General features: G+C 35.2%; 1 protein-coding gene across 6 annotated transcripts in view; it reads right to left on the reverse strand.

Annotated features, from left to right (window-relative positions):
• IQUB (IQ motif and ubiquitin domain containing) overlaps positions 1-25,416 on the reverse strand; it is a 116,165-nt gene that overhangs the window by 25,436 nt on the left and 65,313 nt on the right. For all 6 annotated transcript variants that reach the window (XM_007504226.3, XM_007504225.3, XM_056799645.1 and 3 more), the window contains 2 exons: positions 912-1,082; positions 41-217 (listed from right to left, as the gene is read on the reverse strand). In XM_007504226.3, the coding sequence (XP_007504288.1) occupies positions 41-217; positions 912-1,082 (348 nt within the window). The remainder of the gene's footprint in view (positions 1-40; positions 218-911; positions 1,083-25,416) is intronic.

Here is a 25,416-nt window from a genome sequence, read left to right on the forward strand (position 1 = left end):
AACATAGAAAAAGATAATATAGGAAAAAATAAAAAAATACCTTAAGATATCTGGCAACTTCAGGGTTAAACAAAGGTGTTTTAATGTACTGAAGAAATAATGTAGCTATTCTTTTTCTGAGTCCTTCAAGATTACAGCTTTTAACTCCTCTCATCATAAGATCAACTTCTCGGTCAATTAATTCTAATATGTCCTGGGTCAGTTTACATTCATGTTCCTGTACAAGACAAAAATGGCTTTGATATATTTTATTCAGATCATTCAATTATTAATCCATTTCCTTATGTACCATGCATATGAGAGTGTTTGAATAAGAAAATAACAGGAAAGAAGAGAAAATCATTTTAAAAGGAACAGGTAACTGGGATAGACAAGGTAATGCAAAAGATAGCAGCAATTCAGATGAGCAGAGCAGAAAATAAAAAAGGAAAGAAAAGGTCATTGAACAAAGAACAAGTGGAAAATTAGGGATATATGATTTGGTCAAACAATGGAAGAATCTCAATAAGACAACACACATACACACTCCACTACAGTTGGGCTGCTTCCAACATACTCTTCTATCATGCCTTGTTCTATAGGAATGAGCTTCATATATTTTGCTTATATTGTTTCTCCTCCCACTTTTGAATGAAGTATTTACTATTATATCATACTCTGAATTAAATATAAATATTTCGTGGAAGAAAAAGATACAGTTTAAGTCTTCATGGATGATAATTGTATAACCACAAAACCATAACTGTCAAATTTAAGTAAGAAAAGCTGGATTCATTCATAAAAAAATAAGATTTCATTCATATAATGAATCTATTAATCACTTTAATAATTATTTGCCTTGAGATATTTTGGTGTTATATTTAGATTCAGTCAAAATATTCCTTCTACCCCAAAATCAAGGAGAAAAGTACCTTTACGGTGTGTTTCAGTGTTAACAGCACATCTAGTCTCTCATCTTCACAGATGTCTTTAATTATAATGCAATTGTAAATATCTTGCAGTTCTCTGGCTCTGATAGTAAACTGTGTATCCATATGGGTTGTTTTGTTATCAAATGATTTCCAATTCTTTGGAGCTGAACACTTCCAAAAATACATTTGTTACTGTTATTAGTAATAATAATGACAGAAGATATCTATTCTGGTGCTAAAAATTAAGTTAACATGAATACAATCATTGATAAGAACATCATTGATATTTAAGAAGATTAATAAAAGATCTGTAAGAATGCAGAAATACTGAACAGCCAGAAAGTGTCAACAAGTACAATAATTAGTCACAAGATAAAGATGACTTTTAATCTTTTAATTTGTTTTCATGAGAAGTTATAGTACATTGTATGATGAATCAAAAAGGATTATGTGGAATAACCCATGTACCAAAGTGAAGAAACTATGGTTTCACGTGTTTAAAAACTATCAAGTATGATTATGATGTGTGGTGAATATGATTCCTTCACCTCCTAGATGCCCAATGTTGAGAGACATTGTCACAGAGACATTCAGCTCATCAGCTATTGGATTTCTGCCCCCAAATGGGTATCATCCTTTTAAACCCTGCTGTGAATTATTTCATCTTATGAAATGAACCCAGCAAATAGCTCAGGAAATCTTGACAAACATAAAGAAACACACTGAGGCACAGATAAGAGCTGATACAATTTTGAAATTTTCATAGATTAGGAACACAAAATAATATGGACTACACATTTTGGAAAATATGGTAACAACAGTGTGAACATTTCTTCCAAGGAACCAGTGTGAAACAAACAAATACTACATTGTCAGTGTTAACATAAAGACTAGAAATTTTAGAAGGGTTGTCTCTAGAAGATATGACTTACAAAATCGACCCTATTTTAGGGGCAACTAATGTTGTTAGAATTTATAAAAGGTTTACCTATTTTAAAAAACAATGTTATTCCCCCTAGTTTTATGTAAAAACAACTTTCACCATTAATTTTTTAAAATTTTAGTTCTGAATTCTCTCCATTTCTGTTCCCTTCTTTCCTCCTTTCCACTCTTCCCAACTCTCTGAGATGGTAAACTATCAAAGGTATATAGTTTTACGTGTGCAAACTTGTAAAGCATTTTTCCATATTAGTCATCTCTAGAAGAGATCTTTAAAAAGTGAAATATAGTATGTTTTTATCTATATTCAGAATCCATCAGCTCTTTAAGGGAAAGCAGATAGCATTTTCTTCTATTTTTTTAAGCCCTTACCTTCTGGCAATTGGAGTTAAGTGACCTCCTATCTCCAAATTTGGCTCTCTATCTACTGTTTGATAAATTCTTCCCTTCCATTATTTCAAGAGACACTGTTTTCTTAGTAATGTTCACAGTTGTACATACTATAGATCAATAGGTTTCTGTAGGCCCTTTGTTCACTCTATCATTACTTCAATTCTAGGCTCTGCAGCTCTGGACTCAGAACACTAAAAGGAGAAATCCCAAACTGGTATTTAGTCTTGAAGTCACTGGTCTAAATCTCCTAATCCTGGGCCACAGCTACAACCTATTAAAGCCCAATCTGGAGACACCTAAACCATCAAGCCAGCAACTACAGAGAGAGGACAAGAAAGGATTCCCCGCCAGACTCTTGTGTTTTCCACTGACTTTCTACATGTGCATTCATGCATGTGCTTGGGGTTGGAAGGTGGAGCCAGAGATGAACAGATGAACTGAATGGGTTAAGGACTGAAAATATATCAGTGCAAAATAAAGCTAAAATTGCTCATTTATAGATTAAAAAATAGCACTACTATGATCCTGAAATGTGGGCATATATGTATATTTGTGAGTATATTATACATAAACACATACATATACATATAAAGCATATGTATATGAGCATCTCCTCCATTTAACCATTGTATTTTATACAAAGCTTCTCATCCCATGTGATTATTGCCTATTTTCTCCCCATAGATTCTTCACAGAGGATCTACCTAAAGTGCTGACAGGTTAATTTCTTCCTTAGGTATAATTTATCTGAAACTAGTTTATGCGAGTTCAAGAGACTGATTCATGAAATTACTTGATAATTGTTTTGAAGTTGAATATGTTTGTAGGCTGACTACAGTCTATTGTTAATAGCTTTGGCCTTAGTGATATCATGCTTTGTTTTTTATACTGCTTTGCTGATCTTTAATTTGTTACCCTGTTAGATTTAAATTTAAATAAGAACAAATGGGTGGGTGTTTAGAATAGCTAAATGGAGACAGATATAAAGTTATATTACTAAAACAAGCAACTGTTTCAAAAATACATTTGTGATTTTCTATTCTAATTTCTTTTGAGAAGCATCAGGTTGAGTAGTTTTACATTTGAGAATTATAAAGTATCTTTTTTTAGATAATAATTTACTTTTTTTTTAGTAATTATGACATTATCTTCCATCTTTTTAGTATAGGTAATTAACAATGTTAAGTGATGAGCTAATGGCCAAAATGAAAGTAGCTTCATAGCTAGAAATGAAGTTTTAAAACTCCATATTCTCAGGACTGATCTCAAAGAAAACATCATACTTCAGAAACCACAGCTAATGAGGATTATTAAGAAAGAAACCTAAAATTAAAATAATTTATTTTAAAACTGACAGAATTAATTTGAAAGCTATTAAGCACTTTGAAGTGGAATGGAAATAGCCTGATTATAAAATAGTATAACATTTAGGACTCATGAATTAGAAATTGGAAAATGTTGTTCTAAATGAACCTCGCCTTCTTTATTGCTGATCCCATACAGAGCTATCAAAGTTTAATTTTTGCTTTAAAGTACTTTTAAAGCATTATGATGGTTATATAATTTTAAGTCAGATTTTTAATTCCCAAAGTTTTATGTTGTCTCAAAACACTTTTCCTCTGCTTAACTTGAGAGAAGGCATGATTCCTTCTCCCTTCACCAGTGTCTTGGTGCCTTTTTATTCTGCTGGTCAGCAATTGGTTCAAATAATGAAATAATGTTTTGATAATAATGTCATTATAATCATAAATTAAATTATAGTTCACTTGAAATAATCCAGTTATAAGTATCCCTTTTCAGAAATTCCTCTTTTAGGTAATCAAATGTTCAAAGTATTATAAAAGGCCCTTATTTCTTTGCCCCTCCTACCAAACAAGGTGATATTCTGCAGTTTCAACAGAGACCTTTACATTTTGAAGCACCTTCACAGAATATCTCTTTTCCAAAACTTGTTTATCCTCTGAGTTCTATCTCCAATCCTACCTTTTCTCTTAAGCTTTCTCTGATTATTATATCTATAATATTTCTTCATAATTTCTATTCTTAGCTCTTTTACAGTCAGTACCACAAAGGTAAGCATTTCTATCTCATCTTGCCTTTCAGACTTCTTTATCTGCTCTCAAAAGGCCTTGGCCACATAATCTGAAGTCTCAGAGCCCCAGATACATAATAGGTGCTCAATAAAGGGGTGACTGGCACAGTTATCTCTAGACTCCATCTGAAGGAGGTAGAGAAATGCTATTATTCCCGTAGGAAAGGCAGGGACCCTAAGATACCCTTTCTCTCATTCCTCCTTCCTAAGATGCATATACATTTTTTTTACATATTAGTCATTTTGTGGAATACATCTCAAATGAAAAAAAAAAGTGAAAAGGAAGAAATTTTTGGTCTGCATTCACTCTATCAGTTCTTTCCCCAGAGACAAATGGTATTTTTTATCATGAGCCTCTGAGATTATCTTAGATCACTATATACCTGAGAATAACTAAGTCATTCACAATGATTCATTAAACAAAATTGCTATTATTGTATACACTTGTATTATTATATATAATTCTTCTGGTTCTACTCACTTCATTTTGCATCAGTTCATGTAAGTCTAGGCTCTTTTGAAATCCTTTTACTCCTCATTTCTTATAGCCTAATGGTCTTCCATTACCATCATTTACCACAATTTTTGCATTCCCCAATTGATCTACATTCCCTCAATTTCCAGTTCTTTCCTGATACGAAAAATGCTGCAATAAATATTTTTGTACAAATGTCTCCCCACCCTCCAACTCTTTGGGATATAAATCTAGTGGTGATATTGTTAGATCAAAGGGTATGCATAGCATTAAAGCTGAGTAATTTTTATTTGAATCTTGTGTTTGAATGTCACATTTTCTATCTGGTTCTGTGCTTTTCATCAGGAATGCTTGAAAGTCCTCTTTTATTAAATATCCATTTTTTCCCTTTGAAGTATTATACTCAGTTTTACTGGGTAGGTGATCCTTGCTTATAGTCCTAGCTCCTTTGTCCCCTAGAATATTATATGCCAAGTACTCAAATCCTTTAATATAGAAGCTGCTAAATCTTGTGTTATCCTGCTTATGGCTTCATGATATTAGAATTGATTCTTTCTGGATGCTTGTAATAGTTTGTCCTTCTTCTGGAAGTTCTGAGATTTGACTCTAGTATTTCTAGGAGCTTTCATTTTGGAATTTCTTTCATGAGGTGGTTGATGGATTCTTTAAATTGTATTTAACCCTCTGGTTCTAGGATATAAGGGCAATTAAAAAAAAATTGTTAATGTTGATCATGACTTTTAGGTAGTCCAATAATTCTTAAATTGTATCTCATCAATGTATTTTCCAAGTCAGTTATTTTTCCAGTGAGGAGTTTCACATTTTCTTCTACTTTTTCCATTCTTTTGACTATTTTGTTGTTTTTTGACGTTTTATGTAGTTATTAGTTTTGACTTGCCCAATTCTAATTTTTAAGAAATTATTTTTTTCAGTGAGTTTTTGTACCTCTTTTTGCATTTGGCCAATTCTGCTTTTTAAAAAGTTCTTTTCTTCAGTGAATGTGTGCCCTTTTTCATTTAGCGAATTTTATTAATTAACATTTGAATATTGTATTTTCTTTATTATTTTTTATACCTCCTTTATCAAGCTGTTAGTTCTTTTTCTTACATCACTCTCATTTATATTCCCAATTTTCTCCTAACTCTTTCTTTAGCTCTTTGAGGAATTCTTGTGCTTGTGTCCAATTTGCATTTTTTTCTTTGAGACTTTACTTATTACTGTGTTTACATTTTTGTCTTCATCTTAATCTTTCCTGTCACCATAATAGATTTCTATGATCAAGTTCTTTTTTTAATTTGCTCATTTTTCTAGCTTATTTTTTGATTTAATTTTATATGAAAGTTGGGCTCTGTTCCTGGGGTAAGGCTTTCCTGTCCCAAGCTTCAGGTATTCAATGATGCTTTTTGTTTTTGTTTTTTGCCCCAGAGGTAGTTTGAGGGTAATTTGTTAAGTTTTTGATACTTCCAAGGTGGTATTGATTTGGACAGTGAAATCAGGGTCTTGTTCAAATAATTGACAGCTTAAGCAATCTTCATGTCAAGTAAGCTTTACTGTGTTTAGGGAGGAATGGTGGTGGTTTGGTCATGGTAATGGGATTTCAGGAATGTTTTTTAGCTTGCTTGGTTTTCAGGGAAAGAGTTAATTTTTTGGGAAGTAGCAGCCTTGCAAATGATGCCACTTTGCCTCTGGTTCACTTTAATCTGTGCGACTTTACCCATGATTCACCTTGTTTACCTAGTTCGGGATGAAAACCATAATGCAAATGAGATGCTAATGATATGTTAAACATTCTGGGGCAATTCTCAATCAAATTATGGTTGGTTCTGTGTAGTCTCCAAGGACTTCAAAGAGTTAAAAAGAAAGTGAAAAGAAAGTGAGACCCCAGTTGTAGATGGACTTCTTGAGGAATTTAGCCCCCAAAGAACAGAACAATTCAGGATGCTAGTTAATAGGGATAAGGACTTCCGGTCAAGATGGCAGCGTAGAAGCAGAGAAAGTTCAGACCTCAGAAACCCTTCCTTACTGATCGCAAACAGGGTGCTCCTAGGACACCGAAATTCAAGCTGAACAACAGGATAGACCTGGGGAACCCTCCTCCTGGACCTGGATCAAAAGGTACCACACCCCAAAAGCCAGAACCCTAGATCACTCGGATCTAAGGGGTAGGCAGAAGGAAGGTCCCAGGACCCATCCCCCCCAACCCAGAGTGCTGAGCCCAGGGAAGCAGCAGGAACCTCAGGGCTCTGAGGACTCACCTTGAAAGCAACCTGAGCCAGTCTCCAGGGCGCCCAACACAGACGGCAGGGAAACATAGAGAGAAGGGGGAAGCCTATAGCCCCCTGGCTGGGTCCTTCCATCTGAGTCTCAAGGGAGGTCCCAGCTTTAGGGCATCAGCTGAACCCAATCCCATCAGGAGCCCTCAGAGCTACTGAAAGGACAGAAAACTCAGGGCTGGAAAAGGCAAACAGCTTATCTTGAAAGTAACCCAGGCCAGTCTCCGGGTATTAAACACAGACTGTGGAGGAGGAGGTTGTTTTTTTTTCTTCCTTTCTTTGGCTCGGGGATCATTCAGCCCACACCACCTGAACCTAATTCCATCAGGAGCCCTCAGAGCTTCTGAAAGAACAAAAACCTCAGGGCCAGTGAAGGATTTACCTTGAAAACAACCCGGACCAGTCTCTAGGCATTCAACACAGATTGTGGAGGAGGAGGTTTTTTGCTTCAGGGCTCATTCGGCCCAAACCAGGTGAACCTAATCCCATCAGGAGCCCTCAGAGCCCAGGCAAGCCACGACCCCTCCCCCCTTAGAGAGCAGGGTCTTCTAAAAAAACAGAAACTTAGAGGCAAAGTCAAGATGGCAGCCTAGAAGGAGCATAGACCTGGAAGCCTGGCCAGAGCTTTGGAGATCCTCCATATTTGCTCCAGCCGCCTAGGAAGTTTAAAACTCAGAGTAAACCCAGCCCAACTAAGCTGAACTCAATCCCATCAAAAGTCTCCAGAACACAGGGAAGCCCAGGCTCCCCATCCATCCTCATTGACTGCTGGACTTTAAGCCAATCAAAAGCCTCCAGAGGACAGGAAAGCTCAAACGCCCAACAACCCTCCCCCAGTGATTACACTAAGAGATCTTCTGTTAAAGCTCCAAGAGGGGAGACCAATAGAAGTTCCCAAAAAACAAAAAAAAATGAGAGGAACAAGAGCACAGACAAATACGGGGAGTAAAGAAGGGGTGAATTTGAACAAACAACAGAAACAGAAGAAAGAAACTACAATAGACAGCTACTACTCACCAAATGGAACAGAGGGGGAGAGATCAGCAAACGATAAACCAGAAATCCCAGCGAATTGGATACAGGCTGTGGAAGAACTCAAAACACAACTAAGGGAGGCTGAAGACAATTAGAAAAAGAACTTAAAAATTAAGATAAGTCATCTGGAAACAGAGGCACTTGAACTAAAACAAGAAAATAGTGTCCTGAAAGCCAAAATCATACAGCTGGAAAATGAGGCAAAGGAGATGAAAGATGAGGCAAAGGAGATGAAAGATGAGGTAAAGAGGATGAAAGACGATCTTCAAAGAAAATCAGACCAGAAGGAAAAAGACAACCAAAAAGCCAGAGATGAATCCAATCTTTAAGAACCAGAGTAAAGCAACTAGAATCAAGTGACCTCACAAGGCAGCAGGACACTATAAAACAAAACAAAAAGAATGAAAAAATTGAGGAAAATGTGAAGCATCTCATTCACAAAACAGACAACTTGGAAAATCGTTCAAGAAGAGACAATTTAAGAAATTGGACTACCAGAAGACCACAACAAAAGAAAAAGCTTGCACATAATACTAGAGGAAATTATCCAGGAAAACTGTCCCGAGATCCTAGAACAAGAGGGGAAAGTGGACATTGAAAGAATCCACAGATCACCCCCTGTATTTAATCCCCAATTGACAACACCAAGAAATGTTATAGCCAAATTCAAAAACAATCAGATGAAAGAACAGATATTACAAGCTGCCAAGAATAAGCCATTCAGATACCATGGAAACACAGTGAGGATAACACAGGATCTGTCTGCATCCACACTGAAGGACCAAAAGGCATGGAATACGATATTCCGGAAAGCAAGGGAACTAGGTCTACAGCCAAGAATAAAATACCCATCAAAACTGACTATATTCTTAAAGGGGAAAGTATGGTCATTTAACACAACAGAAGAGTTCCAACCATTCATAAATGAAAAACCAGACCTGAACACAAAATTTGAAGTCCAACCACAGAACTCAAGAGAATCATCAAAAAGTAATTTAAAAAGAGGGGAAAAAACAACAACAACAATAAATTTTTAAGAGACTCTAAGTTAAAATGATATGTATCCCTATAAGAAAAGAGGTCATTGGCAACTCTTAAAAACTGTTGCTATCACCTGAGCAGCTAGAAGAACTACACTCAGAGGGAACAGTGACAAACTGTAGAGGATGAAAGGACAAGACATAAATAGGTATATAGATATATGCATGCATAAATACATATACATGTATATGTATATATATACATGACTAAATCTAAAAAAGAAAATAGGTTATGACTAAAAGAAATGGGAAAAGAAACAAATGGGGGTAAATTTATATGTCACAAAGAAGCTCATGGTGGGAGGGGGGAGAACATCGATACATTGGAAGGGTAAAGAGGTTGGAGATAGGAAATACTCAACTCTTATGTACTTTGAAACTGACCCAAAGATGGAAGAACAATCCAATCCATTGGGGAAGAGAATAGATTTGCGCCCTATAGGGGAGTAGAAGGGTAAAAAACAGACTGGTGGGGAGGGAAGCAGTACAAGGAAGGGGGGGGGGATTTTAAAAAGACTACAGGGGAATATAAGGGAGGGAATAAGAAGGGAGGGGGGTAGAAAGGGAAGTACAAGGGGGACTGATTTAAAGTAAATCACTGGACTAAAAGGTAGAGCTGAAGAAGAAAGGTTAGAATTAGGGAAGGATATCAAAATGCCAGGGAGTCTACAAGTGACAGTCATAACTGTGAACATGAATGGGATGAACTCACCCATAAAACACAGACAAACAGCAGAATGGATTAGAATCCAAAACCCTACCATATGTTGTCTTCAAGAAATACAAATGAGGTGGGTAGACACCCACAAGGTCAGAATTAAAGGATGGAGTAAGACCTTCTGGGCTTCAACTGACAGAAAGAAGGCAGAAGAGGCAATCATGATATCTGATAAAGCCAAAGCAAAAATAGATCTGATCAAAAGGGATAGGGAAGGTAATTATATTTTGTTAAAAGGGACTTTAGATAATGAGGAAATATCACTAATCAACATGTATGCACCAAATAATATAACACCCAAATTTCTAATGGAGAAACTAGGAGAATTGAAGGAAGAAATAGACAGTAAAACCATATTAGTGGGAGACTTGAACCAACCATTATCAAATTTAGATAAATCAAATCAAAAAATAAATAAATAAGAAAGAGATAAAAGAAATGAATGAAATCTTAGAAAAAATTAGAATTAATAGACATATGGAGAAAAATAAATAGGGATAAAAAGGAATACACCTTTTTCTCAGCACCACATGGCACATTCACAAAGACTGACCATACATTAGGTCACAGAAACATGGCACACAAATGCAGAAAAGCAGCCATAATAAATGCAGCCTTTTCAGACTATGAGGCAATAAAAATAATGATCAGTAATGGTACATGGAAAACCAAATCAAAAACTAATTGGAAATTAAACAATATGATACTCCAAAATCATTTAGTTAGAGAAGAAATCATAGAAACAATTAATAATTTCATCGAGGAAAATGACAATGGCGAGACATCCTTTCAAACCTTTTGGGATACAGCCAAAGCAGTAATCAGAGGTAAATTCATATCCCTGAGTGCATATATTAACAAACTAGGGACAGCAGAGATCAAGGAATTGGAAATGCAAATAAAAAAACTCGAAAACAACCAAATTAAAAACCCCCAGCAGAAAACCAAACTAGAAATCCTAAAAATTAAGGGAGAAATTAATAAAATCGAAAGTGATAGAACTATTGATTTAATAAATAAGACTAGAAGCTGATACTTTGAAAAAACAAACAAAATAGACAAAGTACTGGTCAATCTAATTAAAAAAAGCAAGGAAGAAAAGCAAATTAACAGCATCAAAGATGAAAAGGGGGACATCACCTCTGATGAAGAGGAAATTAAGGCAATCATTAAAAATTACTTTGCCCAATTATATGGCAATAAATACACCAATTTAGGTGATATGGATGAATATATACAAAAATACAAACTGCCTACACTAACAGAAGAAGAAATAGAATTCTTAGATAATCCCATATCAGAAAATGAAATCCAACAGGCCATCAAAGAACTTCCTAAGAAAAAATCCCCAGGGCCTGATGGATTCACCAGTGAATTCTATCAAACATTCAGAGAACAGGTAATCCCAATACTATACAAACTATTGGACATAATAAGCAAAGAGGGAGTTCTACCAAACTCCTTTTATGACACAAACATGGTACTGATTCCAAAACCAGGCAGGTCAAAAACAGAGAAAGAAAACTACAGACCAATTCCCTAATGAATATAGATGCAAAAATCTTAAATAGGATACTAGCAAAAAGACTCCAGCATGTGATCAGAAGGATCATTCACCATGATCAAGTAGGATTCATACCAGGGATGCAGGGCTGGTTCAACATTAGGAAAACCATCCACATAATTAACCACATCAACAAGCAAACTAGCAAGAACCACATGATTATCTCAATAGATGCAGAAAAAGCCTTTGATAAAATACAACACCCATTCCTATTAAAAACACTAGAAAGCATAGAAATAGAAGGGTCATTCCTAAAAATAATAAACAGTATATATCTAAAACCAACAGCTAATATCATCTGCAATGGGGATAAACTAGATGCATTCCAAATAAGATCAGGAGTGAAACAAGGATGCCCATTATCACCTCTACTATTTGACATTGTACTAGAAACACTAGCAGTAGCAATTAGAGAAGATAAAGGAATTGAAGGCATCAAAATAGGCAAGGAGGAGACCAAGTTATCACTCTTTGCAGATGACATGATGGTCTACTTAAAGAATCCTAGAGATTCAACCAAAAAGCTAATTGAAATAATCAACAACTTTAGCAAAGTTGCAGGATACAAAATAAACCCACATAAATCATCAGCTTTTCTATATATCTCCAACACAGCTCAGCAGCAAGAACTAGAAAGAGAAATCCCATTCAAAATCACCTCAGACAAAATAAAATACCGAGGAATCTACCTCCCAAGACAAACACAGGAACTATATGAACACAACTACAAAACACTCGTCACACAACTAAAACTAGACTTGAACAAATGGAAAAACATTAACTGCTCATGGATAGGACGAGCCAATATAATAAAAATGACCATCCTACTCAAACTTATTTATCTATTTAGTGCCATACCCATTGAACTACCAAAATACTTCTTCACTGATTTAGAAAAAACCATAACAAAGTTCATTTGGAAGAACAAAAGATCAAGGATATCCAGGGAAATAATGAAAAAAAACACATATGATGGGGGCCTTGCAGTCCTTGACCTAAAACTATATTACAAAGCAGCAGTCATCAAAACAATTTGGTACTGGCTAAGAAACAGAAAGGAGGATCAGTGGAGTAGACTGGGGGAAAGCGACCTCAGCAAGACAGTATACGATAAACCCAAAGATCCCAGCTTTGGGGACAAAAATCCACTATTCGATAAAAACTGCTGGGAAAATTGGAAGACAGTGTGGGAGAGACTAGGAATAGATCAACACCTCACACCCTACACCAAGATAAATTCAAAATGGGTGAGTGACTTAAACATAAAGAAGGAAACCATAAGTAAATTGGGTAAACACAGAATAGTATACATGTCAGACCTTTGGGAGGGGAAAGGCTTTAAAACCAAGCAAGATATAGAAAGAATCACAAAATGTAAAATAAATAATTTTGACTACATCAAACTAAAAAGCTTTTGTACAAACAAAACCAATGTAACTAAAATCAGAAGGGAAACAACAAATTGGGAAAAAATCTTCATAAAAACCTCTGACAAAGGTTTAATTACTCAAATTTATATAGAGCTAAATCAATTGTACAAAAAACCAAGCCATTCTCCAATTGATAAATGGGCAAGGGAAATGGATAGGCAGTTCTCAGATAAAGAAATCAAAACTATTAACAAGCACATGAAGAAGTGTTCTACATCTCTTATAATCAGAGAGATGCAAATCAAAACAACTCTGAGGTATCACCTCACACCTAGCAGATTGGCTAACATAACAGCAAAGGAAAGTAATGAATGCTGGAGGGGATGTGGCAAAGCAGGGACATTAATTCATTGCTGGTGGAGTTGTGAACTGATCCAACCATTCTGGAGGGCAATTTGGAACTATGCCCAAAGGGCGACAAAAGAATATCTACCCTTTGACCCAGCCATAGCACTGCTGGGTCTGTACCCCAAAGAGATAATGGACACAAAGACTTGTACAAAAATATTCATAGCTGCGCTCTTTGTGGTGGCCCAAAACTGGAAAACGAGGGGATGCCCATCAATTGGGGAATGGCTGAACAAACTGTGGTATATGTTGGTGATGGAATACTATTGTGCTAAAAGGAATAATAAAGTGGAGAAGTTCCATGGAGACTGGAACAACCTCCAGGAAGTGATGCAGAGCGAGAGGAGCAGAACCAGGAGAACATTGTATACAGAGACTAATACACTGTGGTATAATCGAACATAATGGACTTCTCCATTAGTGGCGGTGTAATGTCCCTGAACAACTTGAAGGGATCCAGGAGAAAAAAACACCATTCATAAGCAAAGGATAAACTATGGGAGTGGAAACACCGAGAAAAAGCAACTGCCTGAATACAGAGGTTGAGGGGACATGACAGAGGATAGACTCTAAATGAACACTCTAATGCAAATACTATCAACAAGGCAATGGGTTCAAATCAAGAAAACATCTAATGCCCAGTGGACTTACGCGTCAGCTATGGGGGGTGGGGGAGGAAAAGAAAATGATCTATGTCTTTAACGAATAATGCTTGGAAATGATCAAATAAAATATATTTAAAAAAAAAACACTAGAAAGCCTAGGAATAGAAGGGTCTTTCCTAAAAATAATAAACAGTATCTATCTAAAACCATCAGCTAATATCATCTGCAATGGGGATAAACTAGATGCATTCCAAATAAGATCAGGAGTGAAACAAGGATGCCCATTATCACCTCTATTATTTGACACTGTACTAGAAACATTAGCAGTAGCAATTAGAGAAGAAAAAGAAATTGAAGGCATCAAAATAGGCAAGGAGGAGACCAAGTTATCACTCTTTGCAGATGACATGATGGTCTACTTAAAGAATCCTAGAGATTCAACCAAAAAGCTAATCAAAATAATCAACAACTTTAGCAAAGTTGCAGGATACAAAATAAACCCACATAAATCATCAGCTTTTCTATATATCTCCAACACAGCTCAGCAGCAAGAACTAGAAAGAGAAATCCCATTCAAAATCACCTCAGACAAAATAAAATACCTAGGAATCTATCTCCCGAGACAAACACAGGAACTATATGAACACAACTACAAAACACTCTCCACACAACTAAAACTAGACTTGAGCAATTGGAAAAACATTAACTGCTCATGGATAGGACGAGCCAATGTAATAAAAATGACCATCCTACCCAAACTTATTCATCTATTTAGTGCCATACCCATTGAACTCCCAAAAAATTTCTTTACTGATTTAGAAAAAAACATAACAAAGTTCATTTGGAATAACAAAAGATCAAGGATATCCAAGGAAATAATGGAAAAAAAACACAAATGAGGGGGGCCTTGCAGTCCCAGACTTCAAACTATATTACAAAGCAGCAGTCATCAAAACAATTTGGTACTGGCTAAGAAACAGAAAGGAGGATCAGTGGAGTAGACTGGGGGAAAGCGACCTCAGCAAGACAGTATACGATAAACCCAAAGATCCCAGCTTTGGGGACAAAAATCCACTATTCAATAAAAACTGCTGGGAAAATTGGAAGACAGTGTGGGAGAGATTAGGAATTGATCAACACCTCACACCCTACACCAAGATAAATTCAAAATGGGTGAATGACTTAAACATAAAGAAGGAAACCATAAGTAAATTGGGTAAACACAGAACAGTGTACATGTCAGACCTTTGGGAGGGGAAAGACTTTAAAACCAACTAAGAATTAGAAAGAATCACAAAATGTAAAATAAATAATTTCGACTATATCAAATTAAAAATCTTTTGTACAAACAAAACCAATGTAACTAAAATCAGAAGGGAAACAACAAATTGGGAAAAAATCTTCATAAAAACCTCTGACAAAGGTTTAATTACTCAAATTTATATAGAGCTAAATCAATTGTACAAAAAACCAAGCCATTCTCCAATTGATAAATGGGCAAGGGAAATGGATAGGCAGTTTTCAGATAAAGAAATCAAAACTATTAATAAGCACATGAAGTGTTCTAAATCTCTTATAATCAGAGAGATGCAAATCAAAACAACTCTGAGGTATCACCTCACACCTAGCAGATTGGCTAACATGACAGCAAAGGAAAGTAATGAATGCTGGAGGGGATGTGGCAAAGCAGGGACATTAATTCATTGCTGGTGGAGTTGTGAACTGATCCAACCATTCTGGAGGGCAATTTGGAACTATGCCCAAAGGGCGACAAAAGAATATCTACCCTTTGACCCAGCCATAGCACTGCTGGGTCTGTACCCCAAAGAGATAATGGACACAAAGACTTGTACAAAAATATTCATAGCTGCGCTCTTTGTGGTGGCCCAAAACTGGAAAAAGAGGGGATGCCCTTCAATTGGGGAATGGCTAAGCAAATTGTGGTATATGTTGGTGATGGAATACTATTGTGCTAAAAGGAATAATAAAGTGGAGGAATTTCATGGAGACTGGAACGACCTCCAGGAAGTGATGCAGAGCGAGAGGAGCAGAACCAGGAGAACATTGTACACAGAGACTAATATACTGTGGTATAATCGAACGTAATGGACTTCTCCATTAGTGGCGGTGTAATGTCCCTGAACAATCTGCAGGGATCTAGGAGAAAAAACACTATTCATAAGCAAAGGACAAACTGTGGGAGTAGAAACACTGAAGAAAAGCAACTGCCTGACTACAGCGGTTGAGGGGACATGACAGAGGAGAGACTCTAAACGAACACTCTAATGCAAATATTAACAACATGGCAATGGGTTCGAATCAAGAACACATGTAATACCCAGTGGAATCACGCGTCGGCTACGGGGGGGTGGGGAGGAAAAGAAAATGATCTTTGTCTTTAATGAATAATGCATGGAAATGATCAAATAAAATATTATAAAAATTAAAAATATATAGGGATAAAGATAGTGGAGACCTGGGTGTATTTGTAAGGAAGCAGTCACTAGACAGAAAGAGATAAAGATAAACAAGAGTGAACAGGACAGAAGAGGAAATCTGGAGGAGGTGGTATGGAGTAGGATCACTTGTCAGTAGCAGAAGACATCTTGAGGGATGTGGAAGGAACATGGGATAAAAGGGATCTCTTAGTGAATGGCCTCAATTTTCTAATGAAATATGAGGCTTAGGAGGATGAGAAGAGGGGTAGGGTCTGAGAGGGTTGAAGGAGGTTAAAAAATTAGGAAAAGTTTCTGAGGAGTGTAGTATCACAGAATCCAATGAAGGAGAAAATGCTAAGAAAAAAGTTTATTGTTAACAATGTTACATTATGCAAAGAGTTTAAGGAAGATAACTTAGAAGTAGCTTTAGATTTGAAATTAAAGAGTTATTTTTTTTTTTGGTGGGGATCAGTTACAGTAGAAGTGGGAATGGAAAGCAGAGAGGGAGAATTTGAGATGTGACTGTATGATGAGGAGGAAGAGTCACTTGGCACAGACCATAATATTTCACAACTAATTATAAAGAACTTCTTTGTCAACAGAGTAAGTACCTGTTTTTGAATGTTGTACTAGGTAATATAAAGATTGATTTAGAAAATAAATAGTTATTAAGCACCTACTATGTGCTTCCAATTGTGTGCTTAATGTGCCCTGTGCTAAACACTGAGCTTGTAAAGAAAGGTTAATGACAGTTCCTGCCCTTTAGGAGTTTGCAATCCAATAGATTCATATATTTTAAATACTTATGTATTTACTTTATAAATTTTATAAAAATTTCTCTGTATTCTATGATTCTGATCATAGTCTCTCACTCATAATGGGCAGTTAATAAATATTTGTTGATTTGGTTTTATTTACATGTTTTATTTTGATTATAAAATAGTATATTTCATAATAATTCCCTAGGTCTAGGTCAGACAAGATCTTTGTGGTATCAAATAATTAACAGTCACTTGGTAAGACTACCATTATGCTGATCTTGTTTAGCTATCTAGACAAGAGGAAAATATATTCCTCTAATAGTGACATGACTTTGAGTTATAAAATTTTGTTTAAACTTTAACTTCTTTGTCACTGAGTACAAAATATGATTCATTGAGCCAATATTATGTTCTGAAACCTTTTGTCAGAATATAGATTTTCAGGGAGTAATGAAATCAACTATTTCAATTAGCTGAAGCAAGGCAATGAACCAATAAATCAGCATTGATTCTGTACTCAGTTTTTCTCACCTCTTAATAAAAAGTTCAATCTAAATGCTGGAATGTTAGGAATAGAATTTATAATTTTATAACAGCCAGTACCAAATAATTTCCACAGTTTTCTGACTTCAAAGAATTCAAAGTTAAGAAATGAAGAAATTCATGTAAAGAAACTGGAATTAAAATTGCCAACTTGATTTTTTTTGTCATTACTCCTTGTAAAAAAAAAGCTGTTTAAAGAAAATATTCTGATTGATACATATTGTTTTCCCTGTAACTAATAAGCTAATAAGTCACTCACTTCACTTATTAAAACTCTCAATCTTAGAGGGAAAAAAAAAGAAAGTTAAAATCACAATATATTAACTTTGGTATTTAATTTTAATGTTGTTCATATTCAAGGCCTAATGGGATAAAATGACACACTTTCCTATTGTCATTTTCCAGGTTCTCTTACACCTTACTTACAAACATGAACAGTAGATGAATAAAACCGATCTCATTTTCTAAAAGGAAAGAAGCTCACCACCCAGTAGCTTTTTTAAAGTTAATTTTATTCTTAACTTGTTCCTTCAGAGAACTAAGAATTAACTTGGGAAGAAAATAAAAGACTACTCTTACAACCTAGCCATTCTCCCCTCCCCTTATTTAAGAGGCCTGCTGCTCATGGGCTTTTTGTTATTTTCTCTCTTTCCTTCCTTTTCCATCTCTTCCTGCTGTTCTTATGTTTTGCACCTCTGGTGCTCTGCTCTGACTCATTTGTTGGCAGCTAAGGGAAATTTATAAAGGACTACTTTCTGAAGCAATTCAGAGAACATGATTATTGTACACTTCTTACTGCTGCCAGGATACTCTTTGGAAGAAGAAGTCTGAGAAAGGAAACAAACTCATCTGAAATGTTCATGTCTGCAATTGCTGCAAATCTCCAAAGTCCTCGAATCAGAGAATTCTGAAACAGAAGTCCAAGTTCCTAGTGTTGGCAACTTTGGGGCACTTATGGAAAGTTAGTATTTGTTAGTGAGGCAGTATTTTATTTAGGAGTACTTTGTCTCCTTTTGGATGATGCTTTTAAATAAACACCTACCCTATTTGTAAGATTTCCAAAGATCAATAAATTGTATTTTTTGAGAGAGAAATTTTACAAAATACCCAAGAATATAATAAATCTGATTTTCTGTTTTATAGCTGTGCCAATCTTGACTTTGATTAGTCTTTGTCTGAGAAAGAATAGAACAGAGAGAATAATTTCCTGGATACAGGAGTATGACAATATACTCCATCCTTATGTCTGGTGGGTTTTTTAGGGAGAGTGTTCAATCCCAGATCTCTTCCATTAGTGGGTATGGCTGAATGTTTTCAGATTAATTTTTGACTTTAAGGAAAATAAATTTATTGTTCAGAGTATAATCCACTTGTTATAAGTCCAGTTCATTTATGATATAAATGTATCATTCATAAAAATAACAATTTAAATATATATAAATACAATTTTGCTGAAATAGCTAGGTGGCAGAGTTTATAGAACACTGACTCAGGAAGACCTGGGTTCAGGGTCTGATTTAGATGATTAGGTATGTGGGTATGGTAAAGCCACTTAACATCTTCTCCCCTTCAATTTCTTTATCTTTAAAATGGAGATCACATCGCATGGTTCAATGGGGATATGATTGGGGATGTAGACTCTAAATGATCATTCTATTGCAAAAAGATTAACAATATGGAAATAGGTCTTGATCCATGATACATGTAAAACCCAGTGGAACTACTCGTTGGCTATGGAGGGGGGTGGGAGGAAGGGAGGGAAAGAATATGAATCATGAAATGTGGAAAAATATTCTAAGTCAATTAAATAAATAAATTTAAAACAAAAAAGAAAAAAATGGAGATCACAAGAGCTGTAGGAATTATCTCCCTGGGATGATGTGAGGATCAAATAAGAGAATGCATATAAGGCACTTTGCAAACCTTGAAGTCCTTTCTCATTATCTCTCCTATTGCTCCAAATCACCAGTACTGGTGAATCGTTTGTCAGTGCTTGGATTCTTCGGTAGCAGCTCACAAAGATGTTCAAAAGAAAGGTGGTGCTACAGAAGTAGCTATTACCTTGAATTGATTTGTAGACCTTTCATCAGAAGAGAATATGTTGTAAATTTTTTTTTTTAACCCACACTTTCTGTCTTAGAATCGATACTCTCAGTTTTAAGGCAGAAGAGCAGTAAGGCTAGGTAATTGGAACTAGCTGACTTGTCCAGGGGCACATAGCTAGGAAATGTCTGAAGCGAGATTTGAACACAGAATCTCCCGACTCCAGGCCTAGCTTTCTATCCACTGAGCCAGCTCAATATCCTTCCTATAGATTTTTGTACTGACCTCAGTGAAAGACACAGCAGCACAGTGAAAGGAGCATGGAACAAGGAGCCAAGAATGTGGGCTCTCTGAGGACAAAAGAATGAATAGCAGCTTTTTCACTAAATATATTATATGATCTTGGACATGAATCCTATATACAAATTCCCTCTATGACACTAATATGGCTTTGATACCTAAACCAGTGAAAGTTAAAATCAAAGAAACCAAATTATAAACTGGTTAAATACAAAAATATTTAATAAAATAATAGCAAGGATATTATAGCAATATATCACAAAGATTACATACTATGACCAGGTGGAATTTATATGAGAAAGACAGTTAGGTCAACATTAGAAAAACTCTCAGCATAATTGACCTTATAAATAATAAAAATCATATGATTATCTCAATAGATACAGAAAAGGCTATTGGCAAAATACATCACTCATCCTTACTGAATCAAGAAGAAGAAAAAACACTAGAAAACATAGGAATCAATGGAGCTTTCCTTAAAATTTTAAGCAATATCTTATCTAAAACCAGGAATAAACATCATCTGTATTAGAGACCAGAAGCCTTCCCAATAAGATTAGGAGTAAAGCAAGAGTGGTCATTAAAACTATTATAAGTCAGTATTCTATAGAAATGTTAGCTACAGCTACAAGAGAAGAAAAAGAAATTGAAGGAATCAGAATAGGAAATAAAACCATGACTTTTTTCAGATTTGGAACATTTGGAGAATCCTAAAGAATGATCAAAACACCTAGTTGAAATAATTAACAACTTTAGAAAAGCTAAGAATATAAAATAAGTCCACATAAATCATCATCAGCATTTCTTTTTGTTACCAACAAAGACCAGTAGCAAGAGATAGCCTTTCATTTAAAATAGTTGGAGACAATATAAAATCCTTAGAAGTCTACCTGCCAAGATAAAACTCAGAACTACATGAAAACAAAACACTATTCACACTAAAAAAGAAAAATCTAGAAATTAGGGAAATATCAATCACTTATGTTGAGGCTTAGCCAATTTAATGAAAAAGATAATTCTATCTAAAATAATTATTTTATTGGGCTAGAAAAATAATAACAACTTATCTGGGAAAATGAAATATCTAGAATATCAAGGGAATTAATGAAAAAAAATATGAAGGGCAGCCACCTAGCAGTTCCAGATTTCACACTGTATAATTACAGAGTAGTAATCATCAATAATTTGGTACTTCTAAGAAACAGAGTAGTGGACCTGTGGAACAGATTAGATATATAATACACTGAAGTAAACCACCATAGTAATGTAATATAAAAATAAATCCAAAGATCCAAGATCTTAGGACAAGAACTATTTGAAAAAAATTGCTTAGAAAACTGGAAAGGAATTTTAGCAGAAACTAGGTATAGACCCACATCATATACCATATACCACAATAAAGTCAATGAGTACATTTAGGCATAAAGGGTGACAATATTTAAAGATATTAAAAATTAAGAGAGCATGAAAAATTTTGCCTATCAGATCTGTGGATAAGGGAATAATTTATGACCAAATGAGTTAGAGATGATCATGGGAAATAAAATGGGTAATTTTGATTGCATTATATTTGAAACTTTTTACAAAAATTCAATACAGTCAAGAGTAGGAGAAAAGCAGGAAAGTTGGAGAACATTTTTACTGCAAGTTTTGTTGATAAAGAACTCATTTCCCAAATCATATAGTACTGAGTCAAATTCATGAAATAAGGATATAAACAGTTTTGAAGAAGAAATCAAAGCTACTTATAGTCAGATAAAATGTTCCAAATCATCATAGATTAGAGAAATACAAATAAAACAAGTCTGTGGGGGCAAAGAACTAGAGGGAATGTCCATCAGTTGGGGAATGGCTAAGCAAGTTGTGGTATAGGATTGTGATGAAATATCATTGTTATATAAAGAAATAATAAGCAAGATAGTTTCTGAAAACTTGAGAAGATTTATATGAAAGTGAGCAGAACCAAGACATCATACACATTAAGAATAATATTATGTGATAATCAACTGGGAAAGAATTAGTTACTCTGACAAATAAAATGATCAAAGACAGTTCTGAAGTACTTATGGTAAAAAATGGTGTACACCTCCAGAGAGAGAATTGATGAATTCTGGTTGCAGATTTAAGTATAAATTTTGTCATTTTATTTCTCTTGCTCTAAAAAAAAAAAACCTGGTTAATATGTAAACATGTTTTGCATGATTTCCTACTTATACTTGATAAATTGGTTGCTTTTTCAAAGTGTGAGAAGGGATGAAGGGGGGGGAAGAATTTAAAACTCAAAAATTTGTTAAATGAATGTTAAAAATGAATAATGTTTTCTTACAGCATTCATTGGTAACTTTAGAGAAAACAATTTCTACTGAATGATGATATGGGAAGTCAGACTACTTAGGGGTCATACTTAACCCAAAGGTGAGAAAAGGAGTAAGGAGATGAACTTAGAGTGGCTGGCTTGCAGATATAGTTCAATTGAGAGCTTTAAAAAAATTTTTTAATAGATTGAGAAAATGCCAATCAGGCTTATAGGCAACTGGGAGTGATATGCACTGGGGGGCAATGTGCTGGAGAGTACAGAATGCAATAGGAACAAAGGTGCAGACTGAGGAGTCTCCTTTGCCAAGAAGAGTCAATCATGTAAGACAGGGATGAAAGAGAAGAAATGGTGGGAAGACTCCTAACTGATGTGAGAAGAGAAGAAATAGATCTCATACAATGGCTTCATTTTTTTCACTGAAATACATATTGAAGTCCTTGGTTGAAAGAACATATGGAGAAAATGTATTAAGAGGCTCAAGGAATTATGGAAAGTTTTAGAAGAGTAGTGAGAGGTTTGGTGAATGGGATAGCAAACTGATTAAGGTTTTGTAAAGGGTTGTATGTTGCAGAAAAACACCAAATGAGATTATGTGACATAAATTAGTAATGGGTCCCATCAACATGGTTCCATGATTCTTAACAGCTCTGTACAGTAGCATGTATCAGCACAAAGGAGGCAAATGATGGGGGCATTTCAAGGTTGGAGTTTGGCGACATGAAAAGACAAGGGAACAAAGCCATGGAGGACAGAGCTAAGATGAAATGGTTCACTAAACAACTGAGATAGGAAAGGGAGGACAATCTGGCCAGAGCAGGCATGCTAGCCTGGGAAAGGACCACATAAGGAGGTATTAGAGGATAGTGAAGACAAAGAATCAAGTTAGGGATCCGAGTTAAGGGTAAGGCATTAAATTAGATGGAATGATCAAAGACTGCAATTTGAGGAATTTTGTAATTCATGGTCATAGAAGTAGAACCCTTGTGGGTCATGGCAAAGTTAAGGCTATGAACATCTTTATGTATAGCTGAGGTGAGTCCCTCTGTTATGAAGGAGGAACTGGTATAGGAGTTTTGGAAGAATAGAGAAGGTTTAGAATAGCTTGAGTGGAAAGTATAAGAGCCAATCAAGAAAAAATAAAAAGATTATCCTGTAGCTTAGAGATCCGCTCTGAGATTTTATGGCATAAATTAATAGGGGATCCAAACTCATGGTTGCAAGGCTTTTTCCAATACTTTTTAGCAACCCTGAAGTAAGGAGGAGAGATGCTGGTTGGAGTTTGGCAAAGGAGAATGAGTAACACAACAAGGGAGTAAGGAAATCAAGAGTCAAAGCATTCAATTACCAAGTCAAGATTGTGAAAGGTAGAAAACAAGATCTAGTGTTGAAAAATGCTTACTATTTACAAATACCTTTTTTTATAAATTCAATAAATATTTGTTAAATGTCAAAAATAAAATTGCTAGGAGCAATCCATGAAAGTTATCTTATTTATGATACTAGAACCTCACAAATTTCAAGTTGCCTTTTAAAATAGGGTTCATCGGGTTGTTCATCTATCGAAACTGGAGTTCTTTCACTGCTTAGCAAGTCCTAATATATACCTCTTATCTTGAAATTAAATGAGGAAAATGGTTTTCCCTGTAGAGATCATTCACAGTAGGTTCATGGGATCATAAGATTTAGAGATGAAAAGGTACTTCAAGAAGATGTAATCCAATCCCTTCATTTTACAAATGAGGAAACAGATCCTCGGAGGTGCAATAATTTCTCTGTCACCCACATAGTAAATATGAGAACAAGGTTTCACACTTAAGCCCTCTAACTACAAATGAGGTCTTTTTCTACTATACTGCACTGCCATTATTAGTTGATTAAGGTATTCTACTCATCAAGTAGAGTAAAAAAATCTATCAACGAAAGTCCAATTATAACTAAGATTATATCAATATTTCAGATGATTCCCATTTGATAAATTTGGCCCATAAACACCCAGTTGATGATAAAAGTCCTGCCTGGAAAAAGTACCTACAGAACTGAAACATAGTTCCAAGAGTACTCACTAACTCTGGAATATTGTTTTTTTTGAAAAGCCACAAAATTTCTAGAATTACAAAAGGAAACTTTAAAGTCCTCACTCCATTTCAGCACACCATTCTCCTGAGACTGTCTGAAAAAACACTCAAGGGGCCTCCCAGAGGCTTCTATATCTTACTACAATGTAGTTCATCTTTGCTGTTATTGATAAGCTGCATTGCAAGCTTAAAATTGTTGTCAGGATACTGTTTGCAAATTGCTGTATTTCATTCCAAAACGGATGACTGATTTTTCTTGGCAAGTAAGATTATGTGACTATTAGTTCTCCTATTTAAAGAAGCAATGCATGATTTAAATAAATGTGTTTTATACCATACAGAGACCTCAAATACGTGATAGACTATATGCAAGATAGAGAATGTAAAACATCATCATAAATTAATAGACCCTTGGGAACCCTGTCCCTTTTCTACTTTCCACTACCCTGACCTTTAATTGTACTAGAAGACCAAGATTAAAAGAATTTAGTCTCCATGGCAACAGTTTATTCAATATTAAATAGGTAGTTTCAACATATATTGAATATATTCATTTTTTCTTAATTGTATATTTACATGGTTTACAATAATAGTAATGTCCTCTGGTCAAGAATTTTCAGTTGTTGTGCTAGAGTAAAGCAATAACAACTACTACACTACTTGCTGGGAGGGATCGGTCTGACTCAGAAGACATTATCATTGACATGACCTACATATTTACCTGTGGCATTTTATATTCAACCTGAATCCAAAAGGAAAGATCAAAAAATGTGCTACTTTTTCCTTTCTTGGCAAATCTCTTTTGCTCAAAAGGTATTCATTTTATAAGAAAATATCATTCATAGTATTAATCTTTATATTAGCCTGTTGTAAGGAATCATAATATCATATATTAGTGTTAGAAAGAACTATATAGGTCCAGTCCAGTCCCCTTATTTTACCATTGAGGAAACTTGTGCCTAAAGAAAAGTGACTTGCACAAAATCACCCTGATTTAATTGGTAGAACCGGAATTTGGATCAGGAATTTGGATCCACTGAACAAGGATTTATCAGCAAATATATTTTGCACTGGTAAATAAAGTGTTAAACATAACTCAAGGAAATTCATAAAATT

The sequence above is a fragment of the Monodelphis domestica genome, chromosome 5, assembly GCF_027887165.1.
Source record: "Monodelphis domestica isolate mMonDom1 chromosome 5, mMonDom1.pri, whole genome shotgun sequence".
Taxonomy (NCBI): domain Eukaryota; kingdom Metazoa; phylum Chordata; class Mammalia; order Didelphimorphia; family Didelphidae; genus Monodelphis; species Monodelphis domestica.